General features: G+C 44.9%; 3 protein-coding genes across 6 annotated transcripts in view; 1 reads left to right on the plus strand and 2 right to left on the minus strand.

Annotated features, from left to right (window-relative positions):
* ST6GALNAC5 (ST6 N-acetylgalactosaminide alpha-2,6-sialyltransferase 5) overlaps window positions 1–14,564 on the minus strand; it is a 379,731-nt gene that overhangs the window by 96,803 nt on the left and 268,364 nt on the right. The gene's annotated exons all lie outside the window — the stretch shown is intronic.
* Window positions 875–7,781, plus strand: LOC137522414 (uncharacterized). 2 transcript variants are annotated; one of them, XM_068242470.1, is made up of 3 exons: window positions 875–1,044; window positions 6,559–6,721; window positions 6,824–7,781. In XM_068242470.1, the coding sequence occupies exons 2-3, from the start codon at window positions 6,570–6,572 to the stop codon at window positions 7,593–7,595; spliced, it is 924 nt and encodes a 307-aa protein (XP_068098571.1). In that variant the 5' UTR covers window positions 875–1,044; window positions 6,559–6,569; the 3' UTR covers window positions 7,596–7,781. The 2 variants fall into 2 exon arrangements, with proteins under 2 accessions (XP_068098571.1, XP_068098570.1); XM_068242469.1 differs by lacking the exon at window positions 875–1,044 and having other exon boundaries at window positions 5,643–6,721.
* LOC137522415 (uncharacterized) lies at window positions 5,590–8,224 on the minus strand. The gene is made up of 2 exons (XM_068242471.1): window positions 8,127–8,224; window positions 5,590–6,511 (listed from the first exon to the last, which is right to left on the minus strand). Exon 2 carries the CDS (start codon window positions 6,418–6,420, stop codon window positions 5,644–5,646), a length of 777 nt encoding a protein of 258 aa, XP_068098572.1. The 5' UTR covers window positions 6,421–6,511; window positions 8,127–8,224; the 3' UTR covers window positions 5,590–5,643.

Raw genomic sequence — 14,564 nt, forward strand, 5'->3', positions numbered from 1 at the left:
GGGGTTATAACAGGCTCACAGTGGTGGCAGCTGCCTGAGCTCGCTGTAAATACAGATTCCAATGTCTATGCTAATACAAGAAGATATCCGGAGAGCTGCAAAGCCACCTAATCAATTCTATATCCCTCAGAAAGATGAAAACCTCATTTCCATTCACATTTCTGCAAATATCATGCAGCACACAAAGCAAAGTGAGGAACATTTATGAAATTCATGCAGTTTTGCTGTTGATAAAAAAAAACCCCAAAAACAATAAACCAAGGGTGGTATTGGGAAGGGATGCTATACTAAGCAAAGTTTATTATGCCAATTCATGGGAGCATGGTGGGAAAAAATAACTCCTTTAAGGTTCAATATGGCAGCCACCCCAGGAATGAGGCGTCTATGCAAATGAGGCACAAGGAAAAACGGACACGAGATATCGGTAATTTTATCGATATTCTACTATTACCCTCTGTAACCCAACTCTCACATGAACCCTGCCTTATCTATGTCTAACACTAACCACTCGCAACCTACTCCTAACCACTCCTCCCAACTGCTAACCGCCCCCACCTACTCCTAACCACTCCTCCCAACTGCTAACCGCCCCCACCTACTCCTAACCACTCCTCCCAACTGCTAACCGCCCCCACCTACTCCTAACCACTCCTCCCAACTGCTAACCGCCCCCACCTACTCCTAACCACTCCTCCCAACTGCTAACCACCCCCATTTACTCCTAACACTAACCACCCCCACTCACTGCTATTTTACACCACAGTTTGGCTACAGTGTAGCCAAATTCCAATGAACCACTGCTCCCAGCATGCCTGCGGAACTCTGCCATTTCTATATTTGGTGGGGCGGTGACCCAACACCCAAATTTCTGGCTGTAGGTATTTTTGCAATGGGAAAAAAGTAAGCAGTTAAAATCTGATAGAAGCAACAAGTTTTGGACTAGTCCGTCTCCTCATGAAGGATTCTCAGGGTTTTCAAAAGCATTTCCTGAATGACGGAGCAGCGCGGGAGTGCCATCTTCAAAGTAGTTGGATGTCCGGCCGGGTAAGTACTGTAGATCTACGCTCGCAGGTCAGGTGCTGCCTTACAAACACTTGATTATCTAGTTAAGTTTGTGAACGAGCTTTTAGCCATAGACCCTGAATAGATCAGATGTTTCTGCCAAAAATATGATAAGATTAGCCACATGGTTGCTTCAGGTGTGTGATTCAGAGATTACTGCAGCCAAAGAGATCAGCAAGGCTGCCAGCAGGGTCGGATTTACCATAAGGCACATGCTTACAGGCGCCTGAAGATGGAAAGGCGGCTCTGGCTCACTCCCCTTCCTGAGTGCCTCCCTCCCGCCTTACCTACACAGGGTCCCGAGTAGAGTGTAATTGAGGTTACTCAACCGGGTCTCGTCATTCCACTTCAATTGAAGGCTCGATTGAGAAGCTGGTGTGCTAACCAATCCTTTCTACGAATTGATTCCGACTTCCGATCTGATACGGCAAGGTGTGCCTCTCCTCACCTTTTACCTTTGTGATCTCCCTTCAGTTGGGGGCACCTCTAGCTACCTAATTCTTGGGGGTACCTCTAGCTACTTAATACTGAGGGTAACCCTGGCTACCTAATACTAAGGGGCATCTGTGGCTACCTATGCCAGGCAGGGGAGGTAGGGGGGAGGTAAAAGCTGGGCCAGCCTGAACTTGCAGTGTTGTTTGGCGGGGGGGTTTCTGGGTGCTTGGAGTGCGAAGTCTATGGTGCCTATACATCTGTGCCTATAGGCTGGTATTGTTTAACAGGGAAAATATATGGCAGCGTCCATATCTCTCGTGCTTTCAGGTGAACTTTAAAGATCCCCAATGGGCAATGGATAAACTGTACATTTGTAAGGCTATATACAGTATAATTGTATCTTATCAGCGTGGAAACCTATAAAACCGTTATAATACCCTTTATTGCGAGTCACAAAAATACAACCCATAAAAAAATGAGATAGTGTAAAAAAAGAAAGAAAGAAAGAAAGAATCCGAAGCTCACAGTCCTGAACTTATTATACAGAGAATGATGGATCTGCGCCTGCTGGTATGAATAATATACGATCTCGCATAGGATGAACCACAGCTGGGGAAACCAAAATACATCATTGCAGATTGATTGTAAATAAAAGTTCAGAAACCGGCACAAAAACAAGACGTTTTGCTTAAGGAGAGACTGTAGTAAAAATAATGTCATGAATAAAACTGCTTATTGTTTACAATATTCATTTATAAATGAATAAGTCAGTGTTTGCCCATTGAAAAATCTTTCTTCTCCCTGATTTACATTCTCAAATAAATTTATAACAGGTGGCGACATCGTTAGTCCCGTCAGATGCATCTCTACGGAATGTTTGTTACTGATATGTCTATGCACAGAGGGAGATACTGGTTGCTTGGCAGTTATAAACAGCTGTTTTTTCCCACAATGCAATGAGGTTCACAGACAGGAAACTGGCAGGGACTCAACACCCTTCCTGATGCAAAGGAAAGGAAAATGTGGTTGCTGCCATAGGGTTCCATTAAATTTATCGGCAAGGAAGGGAAATTTAAAGAGGAACTCCAGTGAAAATAATGTAATAAAAAAGTGCTTCATTTTTACAATAATTATGTATACATTATTTAATCAGTGTTAGCCCATTGCAAAAATCTTTCCTCTCCCTGATTTACATTCAGACATTTATCACATGGTGACATTTTTACTGCTGGCAGGGGATGTCACTGGAAGGAGATGCTGCTTGCTTTGTTGGCAGTTGGAAACAGCTGTTATTTCCGACACTGCAACAAGGCTCCCACAGTGTGATGTCAGCACCATGGTCCTGACATCACACTGTGGGAGGGGTTTCACCACAATATCAGCCATACAGACTCCCTGATGATCTATTCGGGAAAACGAAAAGATTTCTCATGTGAAAGGGGTATCTGCTTCTGATTGGGATGAAGTTCAATTCTTGGTTACGGCTTCTCTTTAAAGTGAACCAGAGACTAAGCACCCTCATGTATTTTACCATATATATCAGTGGAAACATTAGAGAAAACACCTGCCCGGCTCTCTGTTTCATTCTTCACTGCTCAGCCTGCTTGTTATCAGCCCTGATAAAATTTCCGACTGAGCATTCAGTCTGGCTTTGCTCAGGAATCATTATAGCGGAGGGACTGTGTAGACTACTACTCAATCTCTTTCTCCTCTCCTGCTTCCTGTTTGTCCACTGTGATCAATTAAATTATCTGTCCTCCATTTTGAAAATGGCCATAACCCCATAACAGCTTCCAGGTCAGCACACTGTTAAACTGTAATATCGCCCACTTGAGCCATAGGGAAACATGTACATTACCTTGCACATTCAGTTATAACTCACAGCTGCTGATATATAACTGACAGCAAGTGGTATATTTCAGTTCTGACAAAATATTGTCAGAACTGGAAGGGCTCACTATAAGAAGAAAATGGTGAACCTCTGAGTGGAACTGACAGTGAGGTTAATATGTACTATTCATTTGCAGCTACATCATGTGTTTATTTTAAATAATTTTTCTCGCTTCAGGTTCCCTTTAGGCTCCCTGCACACTGCAAATCCGTTTTCCGATTCCGATTCCGTTTCCGATTCCGTTTCCGATTTTCCTTGAATACATTCAACAGAAAAACGGATCAAAAAACGCAGCATGCAGTTAAGATTAAAAATCTGAATCGGAATCGGATGTAAAAACAGATTAAAAAGCGGAATCGGAATCTGAAATGCATGCAGTGTGCAAGAGGCCTTAGGCAGGGGTCATACTTGTCTTTCAGTTTCTACACTTTGCAGAAAACTGAAAGACAAATGTGACCCCTGCCTTACAGAACCTAATGTAATTTATAGAGAAAACTGACAAATTGCGCAAGATGTCAGTTTTTTTTCTGCATGCGAAATCTGCATTTAGGCCCCGTTTCCACTATCGCGAATCCGCATGCGTCTTGCGTATGCGGATTCGCATATGCCATGTAACTGAATGGGCCTGTTTCCACTTGAGCGTCTGCGGGAGCGTTTTATTGTGCGGTGAAAATCTGCACGGAACACCCTGCAGATTTCGCCTGCCTGAGGAATGCATGCGAATCGCATGCGAATCGCGCGTAATGTATTTGATAGGAGATTCGCATGCGGTTTCGCATGCAAGCATGTAAGCGAAATCGCATGCGATTTCGCACAGAAAAACGCTAGAAATAAAGTTTTTTTTTTTTTTCTCTATCCTGTGTGTTCTGCTTCCTGTTTCCTGCACAATCTTTATTGCTAATGGGCAGGCAGCCACACAGCAATAATGGAATACTCCATAGAGAAGCTTGTGGCCCTGGTGCAGCAGCACCCCTTTATTTTCGACAAAACCCTACCAGGGTATAAAGATAAAGCCCTCATAAGGAGGACCTGGCAGAAAATATCCAAAGAATTTACAGCAGACTGGGACCAGTTATCTGCAACAGATAAAAAACATGAAGGTGAGTGCATGTGCATTGTTTTTCATCATGTAATTACCCAGATGTGTCCCAATTATCAACCCCTCGCCCAGTATACCTACTTTACAAATAAACCATTGTACAATTATTATAGTCCACCTCAAAGGGAATCTTCTTCATAGAAAAAAGTGTTTGTTCCTTTTACCAGGCCCTTTAGCCATCCCGTGTTTTCACAGTACCCTCATGGCTGCTGGGGTCCCCTTCCAGGGCCGTAGCAATAGGGGGTGCAGAGGTAGCGACCGCATCGGGGCCCTTGGGCCAGAGGGGCCCCAAAGAGTTCTCCATCAACTGCAGTATTATTAGCTCTCTATTGGTCCTGTGCTCATAATAATCACTTCTATAGATACTTTGAATAGTGGTAATCATTAATAAACTGTTCTCCATCCCCTTCTTGCACCTCTGACACTGTAGTTTCCATTGGCAGGATTTGGCGCATCATATCAATTGTTATGTATAGAGTGCATGGGGGGCCCCATTGTAAAACTTGCATCGGGCCCCACAGCTCCTTAGCTACGCCACTGTCCCCTTCTGCTACCTAATAATGGACTTGTTGGTGTGTGCTATAGCTTCCTGCAGCACCGGGAATGCTTGCAAACGATAGGCATGTGGTCTGGCCAACTCCAAGTCGGATAATAAGTAAATTAGCTGGCAGAAGGGGACCAGAGAAGCCATGAGGGTCCAGTGAAAACACAGGATGGCTGCAGGGGCCTGGTATATGGCCTACGTTAGTAAAACTCCACTTTATTTTCGAATGAAGTGTCGTTTTGATTAAATTTCACCATTACCACCCCCTTTCTTATCGCAAACACCTATGGATGTAGAGCCAGATGTCCCCCCCACCCTAATGTAATTTCCTGGCCAAAAATAGGAGGATGTGTAAATGTGTAAGTGTTCGTGTAAGTGTAAGTGTAAGGATGTACGGTACATTGATGTTATTCGCCTGTAGTGGTTTAGAACTCTGCAAGGTTTTTTTGTAGCACAGCACTGGTACCTGCAATTACAACAAATGAGTGCCACCAAAACGTCCCCAAATCATGGATAAATACAATGTTTTTTCAGAGGCAATTATAAATGCTATACAAATTGAGCTTTTCATTTTTTTATTGGTGGCATACATTATAGGGCATATTTGTGTCATTACAATTCGCCCGCCCGACTTCGAAAGTAATATGACATTTTGTCACGGTTTCTTATGGCCTCGTTAGTATCTCGTCCTCCAGACCAACTTATGCCAGTTAGCGGTTGAGAAGATGGTCCTTGCTCATCCTCTGCTGAAAGTCCTTCACTTTTTAGAATGAAGTTGTGCAGTATGCATGTGGCTTTTACCACAGCCACAGCAGTGTCCACTTTTAGGTTGATTGCTGTATGAAGCACCCTCCATTTGTTAGTTAAAATTCCAAAACTGCATTCAACCTTCTGCCTACACATGCTCAATCTGTAGTTGAAATAGGATTTGCGCTCATCTAGATTCTTCGAAGAGTAGGGGCGCATCATATGTCTGGAAAGAGCAAACGCCTCGTCTCCAACAAATGTATATGGAAAAGATTCATTAGTGGTTCTAGGCCACGGTGTAGGTGGCGGTAAATCCAGCATGCCATTCTCCATTCTGTAGTACAGGTTGGTGTTGCGGAAGATTTGGGAGTCACTGGCACTTCCATATGAGCCCACATCAATGTACAGAAAGTTGTATTCCGAATCTGCCACCGCCATTAGAACTATCGAGAAATATTTCTTGTAATTGAAATAGTGGCTACCAGTGTGGGGTGGCATTACAAGTCTAACATGTTTCCCATCGACCGCGCCAATACAATTAGGAAAGCGACATTTTGCCCAAAACTTTCCCGCTACCTCCTCCCACATTTGTCGGTCAGGAACAGGCATATATGTTTGATGTAGTTTCTGCCATATGAGCATACATGTTTCCTTCACGATGTAGGATATAGTGCTCTTCCCCAGGCGATAAGAAAAGTGCAATGATGCAAATGATTGTCCTGTTGCCAAAAACCTATAAGAAAACAGAAAAAATAATTGGTATTCTTATTTCAATTGCAGTTAAGTACTACATGAACAAATGGCGTTCGGTGCGCGACACCTACAAGAAAGAACTAACCAAACTCAAAAAGTTGGAGCGCAGCGGAAGTGGGTCTATACCGACACCAAGCTACAAACACTTCCAAATGATGTCCTTCCTTAGACCATGCTATGAGGCACGAAGGTATGTTATGTTGTCGGTTGTGTACTATGTGTAGCCTTTTCCACACCATGACGTCGTCACTTTAACTAAACCAATTTGGGTATGTCTACTTATATTCAACAGAACGGAAGATAGTTTTGGGGATTCACAAAACGCTGACCTTGACAGCAACAGCAGTGTTGCTAGCAACTCTGACAATGCTGATGATGGCACAGAGAGGGCATCCTATTCTGGAAGTGCAACTACTAGCTCGACAGCTTCCAGACGCCGAGAACGCTCCACTAGAGCTACTACCCAGCGACGAGTCACATCAACACGAGATGAAGATACGGAAGAAGTTGCACACCTCTCTACAACATACAAGGACATTTTAGATTATCTCAAAAGCACCCGTGACCGCCAAATTGCTTATGAAGAAAGTGTACCCTTAAAAATACTCACTTCACTAAAGCCCTACCTGGATGACGTGCATCCACGTTACTATTCCAGTGTTCATGTAGAATTAATTCAAGTTATTGAAAAGTATCAGCGTAAAACCAGGCAGGACAATGAGGGAAAATTAGGTACTGTAGGGGGGTCCAGCACAGAGGGATCAGTTTGTGGGCGTGAATTACACAAGCAGGGGAATTACCAACAGGGTTATGGGTATACAAACACCATGGGCCCTCCTAATTCAGCATCCCAACAGTTTTTGACAGAGCAAACACAGACATATACCACATTGCCTCCCCCACGTTCAAGGCCAGAGGTGAATCCAATGTACAATTGGAATGAAACTCTCTCATGTGAGCATCGTTCATTACGCCCATTAGAAAGGCACAGTGAACCTTCCGCCTCTCAACCTGCTCCAATGTCCATGACTCGCCTGTTGTACGATTTTGATGGCAATGAGTAATACATTAAGGGCCAAATTGAGCCAACATTTGACCTGATAAATGTTATGCAATAGCTTTTTGTTTGCACTAAGTAAGTTTCACTTTGGCTGTCCATGTTGGACTACATGCCAGACATTTTGTTGAATAAAACATGTGCACTTTGAACTACTGATTATTTCACTTTGAAAAGGTGATAGTAAACTTTCACAACTGCATATCTTGTCAGTGTGTTTTGTTCTCACTTCACTGTTGTAGTCTGGCCACGCGCCCTGGTAAGATGGGACCAGCAATGGCAAACGGAGGAAGCTGAGGGCCGGATCTTGGGACCGATGAGGGTTTCTGGAGCTGCAGGAAGCCCCATGTGTAATTGAAATATGTGAAATATTATCTCATGTCTGATTTTCTTTCTTGATACCCAGACTCCCCAGTTTAGCCATTGCTTTCCCTCATACCTGGCCACCTTGCGACACTTGGCAAAATAATTCATTACACAGCACATACTGGTTACAACATTAGATAGTTCAGTTGGACACAAAATGTGCGCTTCTTACCTCAGAGTCAACAGCAGTCTCTCCTCCGGTATGACGGCAGAACGAAACCACGTATCCTCCCTACGCAGATCCTCTCCCAGAAGCTCAAGCAGGTAATCAAAACTAAACAAGGAAAGCACAAACATTTATAAAACATACACTTCATACATCAACCATACAACACAAAGCTCTACATCACAAAAATGAAAGATATACTTACGAGGTTGTAGTCATCCGTGTGTAATTAAAAAATTTCACGGGGTCACTACGCAGATCCCCATACAACACATTAAACTGGCCCTTTATAGGCCTCTCCACCACTAATGGATGCACCCAAAAGCGGTGTCGCCTCCGTGGAGTAATCCTCCTCCTACGCATCCTCTGCATAGTGGTCACCATATTGCCCAGCATACTGAGCAACAACATCTCCTCAGCATCACAAAAAAACATCGTCACTATCACGACACCAACGATCACTTCTCCTTCACAAAACCCACATGGCACAACAGGAAGGAAGCCCTTATATGCAAATTTTACAACAGAATACTACATCCTGCTGTGACAACTTCCTCTTTGCAGCTCACAGGCAAAATTTGCATATAAGGGCAGCACCCATAGTCAAAATCGCATTTCGCAAAACGCATGCGAATTCGCATGGTTATACGCATGCGAATTCGCATTGCGATGCGATTTCGCATGCGTTTTATTCGCAGCGAAATCGCAACGCACAAGTGGAAACGTAGCCTATAGTGTGACCTTGCTTATTGATTAACATGAGTTCTCAGTTGAAGTCAGTTTTTCTGTGCAGAAAACGCGTACGAAAGCCGGTAAGTGTGACCCCTGCCTTACAGTTGGTTTGTGCTGCTCACCCCTTCCTATTTATACATATACATACACACACAAAACATAATATTAGAAATACAAAATGGTCCACAACCTCTACAGCATCACGGCATACTTTAGTTCAACATATGATGTGTTTCAGTTAGTGGTTTTTGCCTCTTGCAAATCCTGGCATTTTCAGTAGTACAGGCTCTGTGTACAAAATATCCCAAATTTGTTCCATTTTTCTTTCCCAGACGCCCCTCTCCTCCCCCGACACGCTGATTTCACACCGAGAGCTGCATATAAATGGCCCATCATGACTGTATTTTTTTTTTCATTTGAAAAATGGCTACTGCAAATGGGCCAATTACCTCGGCCAGCGCTTTGGGCGCAATGTTTTGTTCACCTGCCTTCAGTAATTTGTTTTTTTCTCTGCTTATCAAAGTGAGGCAGCTAATCTGAACTTTGTGTTGCCTTAATGACTTCCCCCCGGGGAAACGTGGCTGATGGATCAGCCGTGAAACCCGCAATTAGCCGTTTTCTGCAATGGTTTTGGGCCAACTGTCCGTTGGTGAGTATATAGTGATATTCTTTCTTTGTGTTTCATTTATTAGGTTTAGCAACTGATTTTTTTTTTAATTATTATTTTTCATCAGGAAAAAATTCAAGGAAAGCCGGAATGAAAATAAACTGATGAGATAAACAAATGTATCTATAGATCTACTCCTAATTAGAGATGTGGTCGAACGGTTCCCGAACCGTTCACCCGCGAACATCTCTGAATCCATGGGGGTTTTACTACTTCCGGGTCGCTCTGACCCGGAGTAGTACGCTTGCGCTGCTCGGCGGAGCGCGTCCTCGATCGCGCTCCTGTTGCTGGGCACTTTCTGCGCATGTGCATGACGTCATGAACGACGTCACGCTCATGCGCAGAGAGTGCCTGGCAACAGGAGCGCGATCTAGGATGCGCTCCGCCGGGCAGCGCAGGCGTACTACTCAGGGTCAGAGCGACCCGGAAGTAGTAAAACCTCCAGAGATGTTCGCCGGGCGAATCTCTACTCCTAATAGGACTTTCCTGAAATAATTTCTTATTTTCATTTAAAGGTTATAAATCTGGCTTTTAAGTTTTGACTATGTCAGGTACACAATGACAGCTGTTTAATGTTTTTCAGCTCCCATAAAGACCTTTATGGGATCTTTAACTATTGTACTTTTTTATCTGTTCCCTGCACTCAGAGCTGATAAAACTCTTGGCTAAACATATAAACATATCTAATCAGCATAACTCAGGGGACACCATGGGGACAGCATAGCTCAGGGGCACCACTGGGATAGCATAGCTCTGGGGACAGTAAAGCACTGGGGGTACTATGAGACAGCAGAATATAGGTGCACAATGGGGGTAGCATGACACAGGAGGCACCATAACACAGGAGGCACCATAACCCAGGAGGCACTATCCGAGGGCACCATAACACAGGAGGCACTATCACAGGGCACCATAACACAGGAGGCACTATCACAGGGCACCATAATACAGGAGGCACTATCACAGGGCACCATAATACAGGAGGCACTATCACAGGACACCATAACACAGGCGACCAGTGGCGTAGCTAAGGAGCTGTGGACCCCGGTGCAAGTTTTACATGGGGCCCCCCAAGCACTCTATACATAACAATTGATACGGCGTACCAAAACCTGCCAATGGCAACTACAGTGTTGGAGGTGCAAGAAGGGAATGGGGAACAGTGTGTTAATGATTACAAGTATTTAGAGCATCTATAGAAGTGATTATTACCAGCACAGGACCAATAGAGAGCTAATATTGTGCTTGAAGGAGAGCCCAATGGGGCCCCTCTGGCCCAAGGGCCCCGATGCGGTTGCTACCTCTGCACCCCCTATTGCTACGCCCCTGCAGGCGACACTATCACAGGACACCATAACACAGGAGGCACTATCACAGGACACCATAACACAGGAGGCACTATCACAGGGCACCATAACACAGGAGGCACTATCACAGGGCACCATAACACAGGAGGCACTATCACAGGGCACCATAACACAGGCGACACTATCACAGGACACCATAACACAGGAGGCACTATCACAGGACACCATAACACAGGAGGCACTATCACAGGGCACCATAACACAGGAGGCACTATCACAGGGCACCATAACACTGGAGACACTATCACAGGACACCATAACACAGGAGGCACTATCACAGGGCACCATAACACAGGAGGCACTATCACAGGGCACCATAACACAGGAGGCACTATCACAGGGCACCATAACACAGGCGACACTATCACAGGACACCATAACACAGGAGGCATTATCACAGGACACCATAACACAGGAGGCACTATCACAGGGCACCATAGCACAGGGGGCACTATCACAGGGCACCATAACACAGGAGGCACTATCACAGGACACCATAACACAGGAGGCACTATCACAGGACACCATAACACAGGAGGCACTATCACAGGGCACCATAACACAGGAGGCACTATCACAGGGCACCATAATACAGGAGGCACTATCACAGGGCACCATAACACAGGAGGCACTATCATAGGGCACCATAACACAGGAGACATTATCACACTGTACTATAACACAGGAGGCATTATCACAGGGTACCATAACATAGGAGGCACTAATAGAGGGCACCATAACACAGGAGGCACTATCAGAAGGCACCATAACACAGGAGAAATTATCACAGGGTACCATAACACATGAGACATTTTCACAGTGCACCATAACACAGGAAGCATTATCATAGTGCACCATAACACAGGAGGCATTTTCACAGGGTACCATAACACAGGAGGCACCATAACACAGGAGGCACCATCACAGGGCACCATAACACAAGAGGCACTATCACAGGGCACCATAACACAGGAGGCACTATCACAGGGCACCATAACACAGGAGACACTATCACAGGGCACCATAACACAGGAGGCACTATCACAGGGCACCATAACACAAGAGGCACTATCACAGGGCACCATAACACAGGAGGCACTATCACAGGACACCATAACACAAGAGGCAATATCACAGGGCATCATAACAAGGCAATACTAGTTTGCAATATACTGGAGGGCATTATTACAGTAAATATCACACTATAATACCCACACCCACTTCCTCACCTCCCATTTCCTCCCCCAGTGGTCTCTCTTTTTACTATGCTGTGATGATCTCTATCTTTTTAAGGCATGTACAGTATATTCTGGCGTATAGGACTACTTTTTAACCCTTGAAAACCTTCTGAATAGTCAGGGGTCGCCTTATACGCCGGGTGTCATTGATGCCAGGTGATACGCCCTATCCTGTTACCGACTCACAGATCTCGCTGCTAAGGACTGTAGTGAAGCGGCGCAGGCAGGGGTCTAGTCCTGGAAAAAGAGGTGAGTGGACTCACCCTGAAAACCCCTGTGAAAATGGGCGTGGTCAAGCATATTGTGGGCGTGGTCATGGGTGGGGCCAAATATACATGACCTTAGCAGTGATTTAAAATGTCTGCCAGGGAAGTTTGAGCTCTGCCGTAGTGTATCCCCCAAAAATAGATGTAATCTGACAGCATTTCACCAAAAAATGACATAATCTGGTAGAAATTCCTCCAAAATACAGATAGTATGGCAGTGGTTCCCCCAAAATAGACAATGTGGCTGTTAGGATCCCCAGTTCTGCCTGTCATTGCAGTGATAGGCTGACTCTGCATTTGCTTCAGTCTACACATTACTGCAATGGAATTGTATGCAAGTCTGTGAGGATTCTCAGTTCTGCCTGTCATTGCAGTGATGGGCTGACTGTCCATTTGTTTTTGTCTGCACATTGCTGCAATTGAATTGCATGTGTGTGTGCGAGGATTCCCAGTTCTGTTTCTCACTGCAGTTATGGGCTGGCTTTGCATTTGGCTCAGTCCTGCTGCAGTGAGATTACATGGGAGTGTCTGAACACCTGCAAGGTGAGGGCCTTGTTAGCTGAGTACTTAAGATCCAGACTTCCCAGCAGCCTTTGCTGTCACATTGTTTGTCCTCCCTGCTTGTGCAGCCTCAGTTCCTGCTCCTGTCTTGCCTGAGTCCTAGGATTATAATCTGTGTGGTTGCTCCAGTTCTGTCTGACCTCTTGAAGTTATAGCCCGTGTGTTTGCTCTTGTCCTGTATGCTGTATTCTGGATGAATATCTACATACCTGCTGGTGGACTTGAACTTACTAATATTGCCTGGGTAAATACTCCTGTCAAGTTGCTTCATGAACATAATGTTGCATGCCTGTTCCTGCACGGTCTGGAATCTACTTTGAATACTGTTGATGTACATACCTTCACTGTAAATAAAACATCACTTTGCATCATATCCTGGGTGTCTGCGTCTTTGGGAGTTCATCTGCACGAAGCAAAGCCTCGCCAGACGGAATGCCTGCTGGTGAGCATGACAGTGGCAGTACACATAATTTGGAAGTAGTTCCCCAACATACGCGAAACCTGACAGCGGATCACCCAAAATACACGTAACACCAAAAATACATATAATCTGGCAGCAGTGGTCCCCCAAACATACACAATCTGGCAGCAGTTCCCCAAAATACACGTAATCTGGCAGCAGTGGTCCCCTAACATACACATAATCTGGCAGCTGTTCCTCAAAATACATAACAGCGGTTCCACAAAAATGCAGATAATCTGACAGCAGTTCCCCCAAAATAGGTACCCCCAGCATAGGTAGCCAGGTCTATAGGGGTCCCCAGTATAAGTAGTCATGAGTATAGTAGTCCCCAGTTTATGTAGCCAGAGGTATAGTTGCCTACTATATGTAGCCAGGGGTATATGTGCCCAGTATATGTAGTCAGGGGTTTAGTAGTCCCCAGTATATGTAGCTAGAGGTATAGGTGTCCAGTATATGTAGCCAGGGGTATAGGTGCCCAGTATATGTAGCCAGGGGTAGATGTGCCAGTATATGTAGTCAGGGGTATATGTGCCCAGTATATGTAGTCAGGAGTATAGTAGTCCCCAGTATATGTAGTCAGGCGTATAGTAGTCCAGTATATGTAGTCAGGGGTATATGTCCCCAGTATATGTAGTCAGGGGTATATGTGCCCATTATATGTAAGCAGAGGTATATGTCCCCAGTATATGTAGTCAGGGGTATAGTAGTCCCCAGTATATGTAGGCAGGGTATATGTCCCAGTATATGCAGGCAGGGGTATATGTCCCAGTATATGTAGTCAGGGGTATATGCCCCAGTATATGTAGGTAGAGGTATATGTCCCAGTATATGTAGGCAGAGGTATATGTCCCAGTATATGTAGGCAGGGGTATATGTCCCCAGTATATGTAGTCAGGGGGTATAGTAGTCCCCAGTATATGTAGGCAGGGGTATAGTAGTCCCCAGTATATGTAGTCAGGGGGTATAGTAGTCCCCAGTATATGTAGGCAGGGGTATAGTAGTCCCCAGTATATGTAGGCAGGGGTATAGTAATCCCCAGTATATGTAGGCAGGGGTATAGTAGTCCCCAGTATATGTAGGCAGGGGTATATGTCCCAGTATATGTAGGCAGGGGTATATGTCCCCAGTATATGTAGTCAGGGGGTATAGT

This window comes from Hyperolius riggenbachi, chromosome 6 (genome assembly GCF_040937935.1).
Source record: "Hyperolius riggenbachi isolate aHypRig1 chromosome 6, aHypRig1.pri, whole genome shotgun sequence".
Taxonomy (NCBI): Eukaryota; Metazoa; Chordata; class Amphibia; order Anura; family Hyperoliidae; genus Hyperolius; species Hyperolius riggenbachi.

Coding starts and splice junctions, on each gene's coding strand:
- LOC137522415 (XM_068242471.1), bottom strand. CDS start 6,420: ATGCTCATATGGCAGAAACTACATCAAACATATATGCCTGTTCCTGAC.
- LOC137522414 (XM_068242469.1), top strand. CDS start 6,480: ATGATGCAAATGATTGTCCTGTTGCCAAAAACCTATAAGAAAACAGAA. Junction 6,722..6,823: donor CCATGCTATGAGGCACGAAG/GTATGTTATGTT, acceptor TATATTCAACAG/AACGGAAGATAGTTTTGGGG.